The sequence below is a fragment of the Panthera uncia genome, chromosome E1 (assembly GCF_023721935.1).
Source record: "Panthera uncia isolate 11264 chromosome E1, Puncia_PCG_1.0, whole genome shotgun sequence".
NCBI classification, from domain to species: Eukaryota; Metazoa; Chordata; class Mammalia; order Carnivora; family Felidae; genus Panthera; species Panthera uncia.
Genome location: NC_064814.1, coordinates 35,746,030 through 35,761,782, shown reverse-complemented (window position 1 = coordinate 35,761,782; position 15,753 = coordinate 35,746,030). Strand labels below are relative to the sequence as shown.

Below are 15,753 nucleotides of genomic sequence, written 5' to 3'. Positions count from 1 at the left end.
AAAAACTAGTTAACAACACCAAATGTTAACAAGAGTATGGAAAAATGGGATCACTTGTACACAGTTGGTGGGAATGTAAAATGATGCAACCACTCTGGAAAATAATTTGGAAATTTCTCTTTATTTTTTTTAAGATTTTATTTTTTTAAGTAATATCTGCACCTAACATGGGACTTGAACTTACAACCCCAAGTTCAAGAGTCAAATGTTCTACTGACCAAGCCAAACAGGTGCCCCTGAAAATTTCTTATAAAATGAAGTATTTACCATATGATCCTGCAGTTCCACTCCTAGTTACATACCTATGAGAAATGAAAGCCCATCTCCATATAAAAATTTGTGCGTTTATGTTCACAGCAACATTATTCACAATGGGCACGAAGTGGAAACAATTCAATATCTATCAACTGATGAATGGAAGAATAAAATGTGGTATATCCATCCAATGGAGAATTAATTGTCCATAAAAAGAAATTAAGTACTAATACATGCTACAACACTGAAAGCATTATACTAAGTGAAAGAAGCCAGTCACAGAAGACCACATATCCTGTCATTCCATTTATGTGAAATAACCAGAATCTATAAGGACAGAAAGTAGATTAGAACTGGGGAGGGTTTTGGAGGAAATAAGGAGTGACTGCTACTGGCTGTGGGGTTTCTTTTAGGGTAATGAAAATGTCCTAAAATTGATTGTGATGACAGTTCATAACTACATGAATATAGTAAAAACCATTGAATTATATACTTTAAATAGCTGAAATATGTGGCATGTGAATTATATCTCAATAAAGTTAAAACATTTCAAAGTAAGTTTAGCAAGGTCACAAGCTATATGATCCATATACAAAAATCAATTGTATTTGTATATACTAGGTAGCAATGAACAAGCAAAAAACAAAATTAAATTAATTCCATTCACAGTGGTATCAAAAAGAGCAAAATATTTAGGAATAAATTTAACAAAACCAGTGTAAGATTTGAATATTAAAAATTATAAAACGTTGTTTTAAGAAAAACCAAAGATGTAAATAAATGGAGAGAGAGTCCGTGTTCAGAGATTAAGAGGAATCAGTATTGTCAAGATGGCAATTTTCCCTAAATTGATCTGTAAACTCATAATCCTTATCAGAATCCCAGCAGGCTTTTTATTTTCCTTTCTTTTTAGAGTTTGATGAGCTGATCTAAAATTTACATGAGAACCCAAAGGACCTAGAATAGACAAAACAATTTTCAAAAAGGAGAGCAAAGTTGGAAGACTTGTAACTACCTGATTTCAAAACTCATTATAAAACCATAATTTTCAAGGCCCTATAGCATTGCTGCAAAGATAGGCATATAGATCAGAAAAGCAGAATTTAGAGCCCACAACTAAACCTTTATATATATATATGGTCAGTTGATTTTCAAGAGATCTATCCTTGATCCAAGATTTCTCTGCCTGGAAAAGCCCCAGTGTAAAACAGTCTCTTGCAGTGTGTGCTGCAGTAGGACTGAGACTGCATTGCAATCAAGCCAGCTCATGCATCACTGTCTGCTGGATAAACTGCTACGTCATCCTGGGTGCTGGGCATGTTACAATGCTGGGATCATTGTGGGCTTCTAGTTGGATTTTGTGCCAGGTATGTGTCTACTTTGGACACTCTCTATTCATGGTAGATTAAAGTGGGGATGCTTTGAATTTGGAGGAATGAATGTGGCTTTTTTATTTCTTGTGTTCTAATATTACAGAAGGATTGTGAGCAGCATCCATAAAAGATTAGAAACTCAAGCTTTGTTTTTGGATCTGGGTGTGCTGTGTTTAGTGTTTGGCTGTTTTAGAAAGATCCTTTGGTGAAAGAAGCACAGACTTGATTACTGAATGTACCTTTTTAGTATATTTTTTGATACAATTGAATGAAAAATAGCCTGTTTTATTCTATACCCAAGGCTTTATTTGTTTTTGAATGTTGACCTTATATAACAAAGGCAGAGAATGATTCTCTTTCGGGACCTGCCTACATCTGGAGACACTTAGATATGTGTAAAACCGAGCTGCTTGTACATCTGTGGTCACTGTAATTATTCTGAATAAAGACCTCAGTGCTCTATTTTTGAGACCTGTTATTCTGAAGAGTCATAAAAATAGGAGGGCTCCTTTGCATCAGCTTGGGTCTTCAAAGGAAAAAGTAAATGACTAAACTTTATTGGACATTGGCATAGCACGTAAGGAATGATGTGAAACGGCCTAGACCAGAAAACAACAAGGATGTACGTTTTCTGTTATGGCTGGTGGTCATGTTGAGTGGCCTGGTTAAGTCTTTTCAGGTTGGGTCATCTGAATGGCCTGAGGATCAGAATTTGTTTGCCTTAATCATTTGTTTTCTATTTGATCATTTATCTTCTGTTTCTTTTCTTTTCTTTTTTTTAGTTTTTTTTTTAATGTTTATTTATTTTTGAAGGAGAGAGAGAGACAGAGTTTGAGTGGGGGAGGGGCAGAGAGAGAGGGAGACACAGAATCTGAAGCAGGCTCCAGGCTCTGAGCTGTCAGCACAGAGCCCAAAACGGGGCTTGAACTCACAAACCGCAAGATCATGACCTGAACCGAAGTCGGACGCTTAACCGACTGAGCCACCCAAGTGCCCCATTTATCTTCTATTTCTGCTCCAGGTTATTTGTGTATTTGTTTTGGAGAGTTTTCTGGAAGATCAATAGGTTCTCAGCATAGTTGGCAACAGATCATTAACTATTTCTATCCAGCATTTTGGTGGGAAAGAATTTTTTTGTGGTACATGAATGAAGTTACCACGACTCTGGTGAATTATACTTTTCCTGATGACTTATCATAGGAAATTCTGATTTTGCAGATTTTAGCTACTGGAGTCTCTCCCATTACAAGGGAGCAATAGTGTTAGCATCTGTTTTATTAAAAGCTAAAGTAGGACTTTGTTACTATATAACATTCAAACTATTTTTTTTAAGAGATCTATCTCTGGCCGATTTGCTTTTATAGCAATATATGTGTTCCAGTAGCCTTTCTAAGCAGGGTTTTTCTCTTCCCTGCTTAATCTGGGTCAGACCTCTGTGTGTAAAATATTTGTCTGGGCCCCTTTTCCTTTCAAGAATTTATCCACATCTTCTCTATATCCCATTTGTCCTAGCTCCATTCTTACTTTCAAGTTTGGGTGAATAAAATCTTAGATTTTGTTGCTTTATTTAAAAAACGTTTTTGCATGCATGTATCACTAGTTTGGCCTAAAAATTAAAATTGTGGCTCACACTTTATTCAAAGTTCCTCAGTAGTGATATGTCTTGTCCTTTCTACTTGCTTTCTTTACCGCCTGACCTGCTTTTTCCCTTCTTGCAGTCTGATAATCAGTATTATTTGTTTGATTGGATCTCAGAAATTACCCTACTTAGGCTGTGCTGTCCTCCTCCCTCTGGATTTCACGACCTCATTATTCTCTTGGCTCAGTTGTCCTTGTAGACTTGTCTTCTTTTTGCCCCGGGCCCTCCCTGTCATGTGCTCCTAGCAGCTAGGAGAGTCTTGTGGAGCTTTTTCTCTGGTGACTGTCAGAAGAAAGTGACCGTTGTTGAAACATGTTTGCTGCCGCTCATGCAGAGCTAAGATCTGTTTTCTAGTTATACAGGCTTTTCTGTTTCTCCCCCTCTCCTCTTAGTTCCCTTGGGAAATCAACCAATTCTGTGTGTAAACCAAGTTTAGGGAGAAAATACAAAAAGGAGGAAAGGTGGGGAAATGTGGAAATTGGGGACAAAGTAGACAAAAAGACTGTAGTTTGAGGCCATCAGGAATACTCTAGTCTGACTGAAGCAGGGCCAAGAAGTAGGCAGAAGGCACAGTATCTCTTGTCCTCGTGGGTTTTAAGCACCTGCAACAGGAGGACGGACTGCAGCTTGTGTTTACAAGACCGAAACCTGAAGAAAAAGCTTCCATTCCTTTGCCATCTTGATATGCAGGGTTCTACAGAGGAAATTAAGGAGATGAGATATTACATGCTTCAAAGGTAAGTTTTTAGGTGCCGTATTTGGGCTATATATACCTTTAAAAAACAGTAAGACTTTGACGGCTAAACCCTGGAACTTACGGGAAATTTGGTTTGGTGATTTTGTTGTATCTATAAGAAAATTTTTTATTTTATTTCATTATGATTTTTTAAATTAATTATTTATTTTTATTTTATTTTATTTTTTTTAAATTTTTTTTTTCAACGTTTTTTATTTATTTTTGGGACAGAGAGAGACAGAGCATGAATGGGGGAGGGGCAGAGAGGGAGACACAGAATCGGAAACAGGCTCCAGGCTCCGAGCCATCAGCCCAGAGCCCGACGCGGGGCTCGAACTCACGGACCTCGAGATCGTGACCTGGCTGAAGTCGGACGCTTAACCGACTGCGCCACCCAGGCGCCCCTAATTATTTATTTTTAAATTTACATCCAAGTTAGTTAGCATATGGTGCAACAATGATTTCAGGATTCCTTAGATTTCTTAATTCCCCTTACCCATTTAGCCCATCCCCTCTCACACAACCCCTCCAGCAACCCTCTGTTCTCTATATTTAAGAGTCTCTTATGTTTTGTCCCCTTCCCTGTTTTTATATTATTTTTTGCTTCCCTTTCCTTATGTTCATCTTTTTTGTATCTTAACGTCCTCATGAGTGAAGTCATATGATGTTTGTCTTTCTCTGACTGATTAATTTCACTTAGCATAATACCCTCTAGTTCCATCCACGTAATTGCAAATGACAAGATTTCATTCTTTTTGGTTGCCGAGTAATACTCCATTGTATATATGTACCACATCTTCTTTATCCATTCTTCCATCAACGGACATTTGGGCTCTTTCCATACTTTGGCTATTGTTGATAGCGTTGCTATAAACATTGGGGTGCATGTGCCCCTTCGAAACAACAAATCTGTCTCCCTTGGATAAATACCTAGTAGTGCAATTGCTGGGTCATATGGTAGTTCTATTTTTAATTTTTTGAGGAACCTCCATACTGTTTTCCAGAGTGGCTGTACCAGTTTGCATTCCCACCAACAGTGCAAAAGAGATCTTTCTCCGCATCCTTGCCAACATCTGTTGTTGGCCTGAGTTTTTAATGTTAGCCATTCTGACAGGTGTGAGGTGGTATCTCATGTGGTTTTGATTTGTATTTCCCTGATGATGAGTGACGTTGAGCATTTTTTCATGTGCCGGTTGGCCATCTGGATGTCTTCTTTGGAGAAGTGTCTATTCATGTCTTTTGCCCATTTCTTCACTGGATTATTTGTTTTTTGGGTGTTGAGTTTGATAAGTTCTCTAGATTTTGGGTACTAACCCTTTATCTGATACGCTGTTTGCAAATATCTTCTCCCATTCCATCAGTTCCCTTTTAGTTTTGCCAATTGTTTTCCTTTGCTGTGCAGAAGCTTTTTTTCCTTTGGTTTCCCTTGCCTCCAGAGACGTGTTGAGTAAGAAGTTGCTGCAGCCGAGGTCAAAGTTTTTGCTTGCTTTCTCCTCAAGGATTTTGATGGCTTCTTGTCTTACGTTTAGGTCTTTCATCCATTTTGAGTTTATTTTTGTGTATGGTATAAGAAAGTGGTTCAGGTTCATTTTTCTGCATGTCGCTGTCCAGTTTTCCCAGCACCACTTGCTGAAAAGACTGTCTTTGTTCCATTGGATATTCTTTCCTGCTTTTTCAAAGATTTATTGGCGATACGTTTGTGGGTCCATTTCTGGGTTCTCTTTTCTGTTCCATTGATCTGAGTGTCTGTTTTTGTGCCAACTTTTAATTTTATTTTTAAATTTTATTATTTTTTTAATGTTTTATTTTTGAGACACAGTGTAAGCAGGGGAGGGGCAGAGAGAAGGGGACTGAGGATCCAAAGCAGGCTCTGCGCTGATAGCAGTGAGCCCAATGTGGGGCTCAAACTCATGAACTGTGAGATCATGACCTGAGTCAAAATTGGACGTTCAACTGACTGAGCCACCCAGGAGCCCCAGAAACATTTTTGTTTAAAAGAAATGAGTAAAATCTCTCATATTTGCTCCTGTTCTAAGCCTTTCTTTTACATTCAGAATTTGAATCAAAGATACCCAGGCACATGTATGCTATTGTAGTCATATTGAAAATAACCACCCCTGCACAGACCTTGCTGTGCTACTCTTTCACTAAGGGATCTCACTCAGTCTGTGCCATATTTGCTCACTGGCTTTGGCTGGTTTTTCAGGAGTGAAGTCTCTTCACTTGTTGCAAACGGAAATATCAATTCTGCGTAGTATGAACATCCTATGGTACCTTCCAAAAAGTTTTGAGAAAACTTTTTAAAAATGTGTCTCTGGGGCTGGGAAAGGTGCCTGCCATCATTGTCCTGGAATGTGACAGGGGGCAGTTAGACTGTTGTTGAGGGTGCCAAGCTCTGTTACCCTAGGATCTTTCTTCTTCCTATTTGTAGAACTTGGGGCTGAAGAGGAAATGAGTCAGGCCTCCTTGGCCTTCTTCAGGCCTCTTGCAGGTCTGTACTTCTCCATCAGAGGATTAACATGAAAGACCTGAATGATTGGCTTGATAGCAGTCATTAAGGGCTCCTCCATTATCTTTTTTTATTTGCTTGTTTTTGCAATCTAGAATTCTTATTCTGAAAAATACTAGCTGAAAATTAAACTTGACCTTGGCGGAAACAGAAAATTAGCAATAAACACCAAGTTGACAAAATTTGCCTATAGAATAGTTATCCTTTCCTTTTCCTTTTCATTTGACCTCTTCCCTTTTCATTTGACCCTTTTGGGGGAAAATCAAGCAAAACTTCCACTGAGTGTCAAGTAAATAAAAAGCCTTTGAGCTATTTTATCTATCTATTTATAGAAATATATATACACACACATATATGTATATGTATAATTAAGAATTTTTTTTTTTTAAGGTTTATTTATTTTTGAGACAGAGAGAGACAGAGCATGAATGGGGGAGGGGCAGAGAGAGAGGGAGACACAGAATCGGAAGCAGGCTCCAGGCTCTGAGCCATCAGCCCAGAGCCCGACGTGGGGCTTGAACCCACAGACCGTGAGATCGTGACCTGAGCTGAAGTCGGATGCTTAACCGACTGAGCCACCCAGGCGCCCCTTAAGAGTGTTTTTTAATTCGTTGGTTAAGTGTCCAACTCTTGATATTGTCTCAGGTAATGATCCCAGGGTCATGGGATTGAGCCCCGCTTCAGGCTCTGCATTAAGTGTGGAGTCTGCTGGGGATTCTGTCTCTTTCCCTCCGCCCTTCCCTTGCTCTCTCTCTCTCTCTCTCTCTCTCTCTCAAATTAAAAAAAATGAGGGGTGCCTGGGTGGCTTGGTTGGTTAAGCATCTGACTTCCACTCATTTCATGATCTCACAGTTTGTGAGTTCGAGCCCTGCATTGGGCTCTGTGCTGGCAGCTCAGAGCCTGGAGCCTGCTTCAGATTCTGTGTCTGCCTCTTTCTCTGCCCCTCCCCTGCTCACACTCTGTCTCTCTCTGTCTCTCAATAATAAATATACGTGAAAAAAATTTTTTTAATTAAAAAAAATTATTTTTATGTATATAAAAGTATTTTTATATAACATTACTTTACTGTTTATATATACATGTAAAACAATCATATATATACACATATTTAAACAGAATACACACATATATACATATTGTGCAAACACACACACACACACACACAGAATTTTGTTTCTCTGTGGGTAAATATAACAGATGACCTGTCCACTGTTTCATAGAGGCGTCTCTCCTGGAGCAATCTGTCCTCCAATTTGAACAGTCATATCTAGGGAATTCCTTTCTCTTTTGTATTGGTTCATCTGTTTCTTGCTTCCCTTCTTTTCCTTTTTCTTGGTTTACTCCATCCTTTTGGAAGACAGCATTCTCTGATAGCTTCCTGAGAAAAGATAGATGAGAGATAAAGGTTTTGAGATCTATTCCATCTTTATACTTGATCCCCTTGTTTTCAGCATGGTGCCTCACTTCAGAATATGGCTATATGAAGGATCCCATTGTTAAAAGTAAGACATAGTTTTGTTTTTCTCCCCTCTTTGATTATAAATGATTCTCAGAACTCACTAAACCATTGATAAAATCTTATGACCAATCCCTTCTCCTCTTTAATTTTATCAATGAAGACTTTCCTTCCTTTCTTGTCTTATATACTCAGGTAGCTCCTTGTTGATTCTAAGTAATAACTTACCTGTCTTTTCGCTCCCTCCCTAAATAGCTGACAGCTGATCTCTGAGGAGTGTGTGTTTAACTTTAGATGTATAGAATTATATAACATAATCTTTCATAGCACACTCATTGGTCCATTTATGGGCTAATATTATTTATTTATTTGGTTACTTATTGCATTATTTTAAAAAATAATATAAAAAGAATTTGAAAACCCACCATCTAAAACAAAGGTAGGTCCTTGACCATCACCTGCATCTAACTATATGGTCTCTCCTCCTTAGTACTTCTCCCTGCCTTCCCCCACCCAGATAATCATTTTCCTTAATCATATGTTCATAACATTCTTTTATCTTCCTGTTTATTGTATCTATATGTATCTCCCCAAAATGTATATATTTTAGTTATTTTAACTTTATGATATGTTCTTAAAATTATAATCTGTGCATAATCTTTATATAATATTTTTGGAGTTCTGAATACTTGACTGAGGTCTCCTGTTATTTCTAATAATATGCAGAATCTTTTGTGTTTTCTATGTGAATGATTATATCACTCACAAATAATGACAGTTTAACTTCCTCCCTAGCAGTCCTAATGCCTCTAATTTATTTTATTTTATTTTTTCATTTTATTGCACTTGCTAGGAAATCTAACACAGAGTTTCACATTTATGGATTTTCTAAAATTAAACCATCCTTGCATACCTGGGACAAACTCAACTTGGTTATGGAGTAACTTTTTTATAATATTTTACCCATCCTTGCACCAATACCCTGCTATTTAGAATATTTTATTCAGGAATTTTGCATTTGTAGTCATGAATACAGTGGACCTGGACTTTTCCCTTAATGTGACTTATTTGTCTAGTTTGAGTATCAGTGTTACTCTAGCTGAGGAATTTTACTTCTTTTCTCACTGTTTGAAAGTTTGATAGACTACTGCCCTTAAAAGTTGAGAGCACTTCTCTTTTATTTTTTATTTGTTTTTACTTTTTAACAATTCTTTTCTTTCCACTGCTGAGCACTTAGTATTTTTTTTTAATGTTTACTTATTTATTTATTTTGAGAGAGAGCACAGGAGCATGAAAGGGAGAAGGGCAGAGAAAGAGGGCAAGGGAGAATCCCAAACAGGCTCCATACCCAGTGTGGAGCCCAAAGTGGGGCTCAGTCTCACGACTATCAGATCATTTTACTATGAGCTAAAATCAAGAGTCAGACGCTTAACTGACTGAGCCACCCAGGCACCCTGAGAACTTGTTTTTTAAAACTGTCTGGACCTGGTATTTTCTTTGTGGGAAGATTTTAATCATACCCTTTTATTTTGAAAAGAAATTACTGCAGCATCGATGTTAGAGTACAGGATAAAGGAAGGAAAGGTGGGAATAAGAAAAGAGCTGTCCGTTAAACAGTGTGTGTAAGTGCTTAGTTATAGCCATTATCTCATTTAACCCCCAAAACACCTTTTCAAAGAAGGCCTATCAGTCAAGGTCCAGTAAGGGAAAGAGAAACTGCATTAGGTATTATAAACCAGTGGGCATTCAGTAGTGAGAACTGGTAACTTGGGTATTTTCTACAGTATCTCCAAAATTAATACTTGCAGGAAGCAGCTACCACCCCTAGGGCTGGGAGAAAAAAAGGAAGAGGTAGGGTTACCAGAACCTAGCAGCTTGACGGAGGGCCAATCAGGGCTGATGCTTGCACCTCTGAGAATAAGCTTTGAGTAGCTGGTGCTCAGGACAGGTGAGTAGCTAGCCTGACAGTTATGTGATTGATAGGCCCAGGCAGCACAGCCCAGAGGGTGAGTGAACGTGGCAAGGCTGGTATTCTGCCAAGGAGCCACAACCTGCTGCTACTGGTACTACTGAGAGATGCAACGAGGCTCCCACTAGGAATATTGAAAGATGGTAGAGGCTGGAATTAACTCTCTGTTACTGTGGAGCAATGATGATAAAAGCTGGAAAACAAAAATAAAATCCCTATTCTTACCATTCTGCCTTCCCATTGGCAGAACCGATTAGGTTTGCAGAGTCTTAGCTTTATCGTCACAGGGCAGAACATAAAAGGGTGAGCTTGGAGTTGAGAGACAGTAGGTAAATAACCAGAACAGTCTATACTATGTGTATTTTGCAAAGAGAAAAAGGAAGTTGAGCAAGGTTAAATTATTTACTTAAGATCATTGGAAATATTAAGTGGACAGATCTGGATTTAAACCCAGCCCTGTACTTTTCCAGTACCATATTTCATCTATTCTTAAAACACCATTGATTGTTAGAGGCACCATTATTGTATATACCACTGAGAAAAAAAATACTGCCAATTAAATAAAGCACACCATCAGTTGTAAGATACACATCAATTTCAGATATTTTTCTAAGGTTTTTTTTTTTAATTTTTTTAATGTTTATTTATTTTTGAGACAGAGAGAGACAGAGCATGAACGGGGGAGGATCAGAGAGAGGGAGACACAGAATCTGAAACAGGCTCCAGGCTCTGAGCTGTCAGCACAGAGCCCGACACGGGGCTTGAACTCACAGACCATGAGATCATGACCTGAACCGAAGTCGGCCGCTTAACCAACTGAGCCACCCAGGCGCCCCCTAAGTTTTTTTTTAAAGGAGGAGTGTCTTAAATTTGATGAAATATGATATATTATTATGCTGCCTTGTAAAGTATTTGGTTTTGGAGTTGATTTTGAAATGCCTGTGGAATACACAAGTGAAATGCTTCATCGGCAGTTAAAAGTGTACATTTCATAAGAAAAATGGAGGCTAGAGATACAGAGGTGAAGGTCATCTGTATTCCAGAATCATGATCTAATGACAGCCTTGCTGTTTTCTTAGCTTTCCCAGTCTCTCTGAGTCTGTTATCTCTACTATCTCATTTCAGTCTGTACTTTTGCCTGTCGCTTTGTGATGGGATTTGTTGGTAAACCATAATATTATCTTTTATTATTCAAGAACACTTATATTTTTTTCTTTTTTTTTTTTAAAATTTTTTTTCAACGTTTTTTATTTATTTTTGGGACAGAGAGAGACAGAGCATGAACGGGGGAGGGGCAGAGAGAGAGGGTGACACAGAATCGGAAACAGGCTCCAGGCTCCGAGCCATCAGCCCAGAGCCTGACGCGGGGCTCGAACTCACGGACCGCGAGATCGTGACCTGGCTGAAGTCGGACGCTTAACCGACTGCGCCACCCAGGCGCCCCTATATTTTTTTTTTTTTCTTAAATTTCCACAAGCAAATATCTTTTTCCCCCCTTCCTGTCTTCTATTCAAAAAGTGTGTGATCTGTCAGCATACAGTCATCACAAGGGTACAGTTGGAAGTGCTGTTATAAGTATGGTAGTGAAAAGCAGACCCCTAGGGGAGATAGATGGTGTGAAGAAATCCCATCTAAAGACTTTCATGCTTTCTTTGTTTTTATAGGTCCAGCATGTCTGGCTTGCATCTAGTAAAGCAAGGTCGAGACCGAAAGAAAATAGACTCACAGCGAGATTTCACTGTAGCTTCACCAGCAGAATTTGTTACGCGTTTTGGGGGGAATAAAGTGATTGAGAAGGTAAGTTATAACTTGCTGAATTACTTTTTTTCAAAAGCGCATGAGATTTAATGACTAGACATGTCTAGATTTGTTCAAAACCAACATGTAGTTTTTAGAGACTGCCTTTTTCTGCAGAATTAACCTCTCTGCCTCCGTAGCATCCTGTTAATTTCACTATTTCCTGTGTATTTACCACTGAGGTAATTTAGGCATAGCTAATTAAAAGATGAAGTGGTCAGAAAGTTCTTTTTATTTAAAAAATTTTTTAATGTTTATTTTTGAGAGAGAGAGAGAGAGCGTGCGCATGCACATGCGCACAAGTGGGGGAGGGGCAGAGAGAAAGGGAAACACAGAATCCCAAACAGGCTCCAGGCTCTGAGCTGTCAGCACAGAGCCCAATGCAGGGCTTGAACCCATGAACCACAAGATCATGACCTGAGTCAAAGTTGGACTCTTTGCTGACTGAGCGACCCAGGTGTCCCCAGAAAGTTCTCTTTAAAACAACCTGTGGTTTTATGAGGTTGGGCTTCAGGAATCTGAGAAGGTATGGTAAATTGATTGGCTGGTGGGGTGGTAGTAAGGAGATACTATGTCACATTGGATTGAGAGCTAAGGGAGTGAAGGCTTAAACAGTTTGATATACTGTGAACTGATGGCTTTTCCTGGGTATTTGAGATGTTTAGAGGGAATATGCCATATGAAATACTTAGACATTACAAGTATTTTGAAGTGTTGTGAGCAATTCTATGCCCCTTTTGTCTAAACCATGTCAGAACTGAGAGGATGACTTGGTTGAAATAGCTTGCGGTGATTGAAAAATTAAAGGGTGGGAACCTGTATTCCCACTCCTAAAAGTTTTGCTCCAGTGGTGTCCTTCTGTTAGTCTTCCAATAAAGATAGTTTATATTTTAGCCTGTGTTACCCTGGGGCCGTGGTTGCAAGATAGGTCAGGAGGTGAAAGGTTTGTTTATAGAGAAGTCTCAGGATCATTGATTCTTCTACTTTTCTTCTTGTGACCATTCTTTGTAAGGTAGTCTCTACACTTCTAAGGCATTTGCGGTTTAGCATTTTGGAGAGAGGTAGTGGTTGGTGCCAGGGTTCTTACACATGTGCAGGCCTCTGTGCCTTGTTTTACTACAACAGAGAATAGTGAAGGACACTACACTGTTTAGTCTTCCTTCATTCCTTAATAATTCATCACCCCTCTGAAGTTTGTCTTCTGTGCCCTAGTAACAGGTATAGTAGAATAATTCACAAATTCACAAGGTTTGAAAATTGTGATTTTCCCCTTCAAGAAATGAAGTAAAAAAGCAGTAAGCTTTAGCTGGCATATATTAAAGTATTTGCTGGGCTAACATTTTAAAATATCCTTTGATCATGTGGGAGCTGGTTCCTAACCACCTAGACTAGCAACACAAATTCTTAATTGAAAGTCTGGCTCTTCGGAGTAAGATAGGTCTACACAAATGGTCTCATTTCTTTTTGTCCGTCATTGCCTGCCTCTTCTACTTCTTTCTCCAATTCACATCCCACCACTCTCCCAGGTTCTTATTGCCAACAATGGCATCGCAGCAGTGAAATGCATGCGGTCCATCCGCCGATGGTCTTATGAGATGTTTCGAAATGAACGTGCAATCCGATTTGTTGTTATGGTCACACCTGAAGACCTGAAAGCCAATGCAGGTGAGTGATTAGCATGAGAAAGCATCATCCTTGAGCATAAAGCATTGAATAGCAAAGTCTGTAGTAGGAGAATGTTAACTTGGGGGGGATTCCCAAACCCTAAGATTTCTTTTTTAAAAAGTGTCAATAATAGGCATATATAAGTGATTGTACTATATTTAACCTCAGCATCAATTCCTACGTTCTAAGTAAAAATAAGTAGAAATTTAACCAGTGTTGATTGGGGTTTCTAGGTGTATGCCCTTCCAGTGTCAAGTATTGGCTAATCTGCATAAGTAGATTGGCATGTGTAAGTGGAAAGATTGAAAGAAAATGCTATTTCCCTTATGAGCAAAGCTACACTGAATTTTAGAGAATCTTGGGGTTAAGATTCTTTTTTACCCTCCTCCTGAGGGATCCAAGTGGGTTTCATTCTGTGAGCTCTTCTGCATATTCTCTCTACTCAGATGGTCCTCCATCTGAGAGTTGTAGATAAAGACCATTGGTATAGTTGAGAGGATATGGCTGGTCTTTCCTCTTTTTATCACTAAAGTATAATCTCTAAGGTAGAAAACTCACAGATAACATTAGCTCTTTGAAGAGCTATCTTTTTAAACCTATTTGGTGTGTATATTCTTTCTCTATTGAGACAATGATGTTAACTATTCCTAAGGAGTAGGGGTTATTATGTTATCTTATTTAGAAATAGATAACATACCAGGTTATTGGAAAGCATATGTTATTATGTGAAATCATTTAGTTTGACCCTTTAATATCTCTGAGTCACAATTTTTGTTATCTGTAAAAGGAAGATCATAATATCTAATTCACTGCATAGTTATAAAGATGAAATTGTCTGTAATAAACATAAAACTACCTTGCATGATTTCTTTTTCCCCCATCTATTTCTACCTGGTGCTCCTATTAATTCATTTATTCCTTCACTCAGTGAACATGGAGACCCATAGTTGAATAAAATCTGATCTAGCTTTAAGAAACAAATAATTTCAGTACCGTTAGATAAGTGCTATAATAGAAATATGCACAGGGTACTGCAGGAACACAGAGTTGAGGCATCTTAACTTTGCTCTTGGTGACAGGGTTAAGAGAATGCTCTTTGAAAGAAGTTATGCCTAACCAAGAATGAGTAAGCAATTAGCAGGATGTTCCAGGCAGAGTGTTCCAGGCAGAAAGAACAGTATATGCAAATGTATGAAGGCGTGACACAGTGGTTTGGTGGAAACTACAGATGTACTTGTTTAAAGTACAAGATGTGATTTAATATTTCTCAAAGAAGGCCTTGATTTTCATCCTCAGGAGCATAGACTTTATCTTTTTAGGAATGTGTATGTGTGTCTCTGTTGGACATTAAAGGATTGGTATTTTAAATGGATTAGTTGTTGTTTTTAACAACTTAAAAGTAGAAGAGTGTAATGAATCCCTTCCTATTTACCTATCATCTAACATCAACAATTATCCACTCATGGCCAGTCTTGTTTCATGTATACTTTCACCTCCTCCCCTGTTCACACAATTTCTAAAGCAAATTCTAGATATATTATCTCATGTGTATCTTAAAGAAACTTTTTTTTTTAACATAAGCAACTAGATGGACAATTCAGATGGTATCTTGGGAGATCCATTTGTGGAAGGCAATACTAGAGAATATGATGAGGCTGAGAAGATAGAAGAAAGAGATGGTTTGGAGATTTAGGAGGTAAAATTGACAAAATTTGGTGATAGAAGAGTCAATGATTACTGTTAGGTTTTTAACAGTAGGTTGACTAGGCAACTAATGCAAAATATCAACCAGAAGAGTAAGGTTTTTCTGGGGGCGGAGGGTAGACAGATTAGGTTTGGAGTACTTCTGGTATAAGTAGATCCTATAAATCCTATAAAAAGTTGGATATATCCTTCCAGAACTTAGAAATAATGAGGGCTAGAGACTAAGAGTCTACATTATCAGCAAACATGTGGTAGTTAACATTACCCCCTGAAAGAACAGGTAGAAAATGAAGAGGACTGAAGATGAAATTTTATAGAAGAGTAAAATTTTAGTGATAGACTCAGGAAGATAGGCCCATAAACAATGCTGAGAAGAGATGATTGGAGAGAGAGAAGAAACAGAAGAGAGAAAAAAGAATTTCAATAAGGAGGGTCAAATGTGTCAGCGGTTCAATAAGATAGGGATAGAACCTTCCAGTAATTAGGAAACCATCGGTAGTATTGCCAGAATAGTTTCAGTGGAGCAATATGAGTGTGCAGACTGTTATCAGATGTTAAGGAATGAATAGGAAGTGACAATGTAGGTGGGTTTTTTAAAGAATTTTGGATGAGAAGGGAAGAAAAAAAGGTAGTAAATGAAGAGAAATACA

The 15,753-nt window shown here is 38.3% G+C and overlaps 1 protein-coding gene across 10 annotated transcripts in view; it reads left to right on the top strand.

Moving 5' to 3' along the window:
• The window catches only part of ACACA (acetyl-CoA carboxylase alpha), a 277,035-nt gene that overhangs the window by 72,532 nt on the left and 188,750 nt on the right, over window positions 1-15,753 (top strand). For 8 of the 10 annotated variants that reach the window (XM_049636543.1, XM_049636545.1, XM_049636544.1 and 5 more), the window contains 2 exons: window positions 11,602-11,734; window positions 13,261-13,399. In XM_049636543.1, the coding sequence (XP_049492500.1) occupies window positions 11,602-11,734; window positions 13,261-13,399 (272 nt within the window). Of the gene's footprint in view, window positions 1-1,380; window positions 4,005-11,601; window positions 11,735-13,260; window positions 13,400-15,753 lie in introns of those variants that run through there. The other 2 variants (XM_049636546.1, XM_049636547.1) reach the window with 2 other exon arrangements.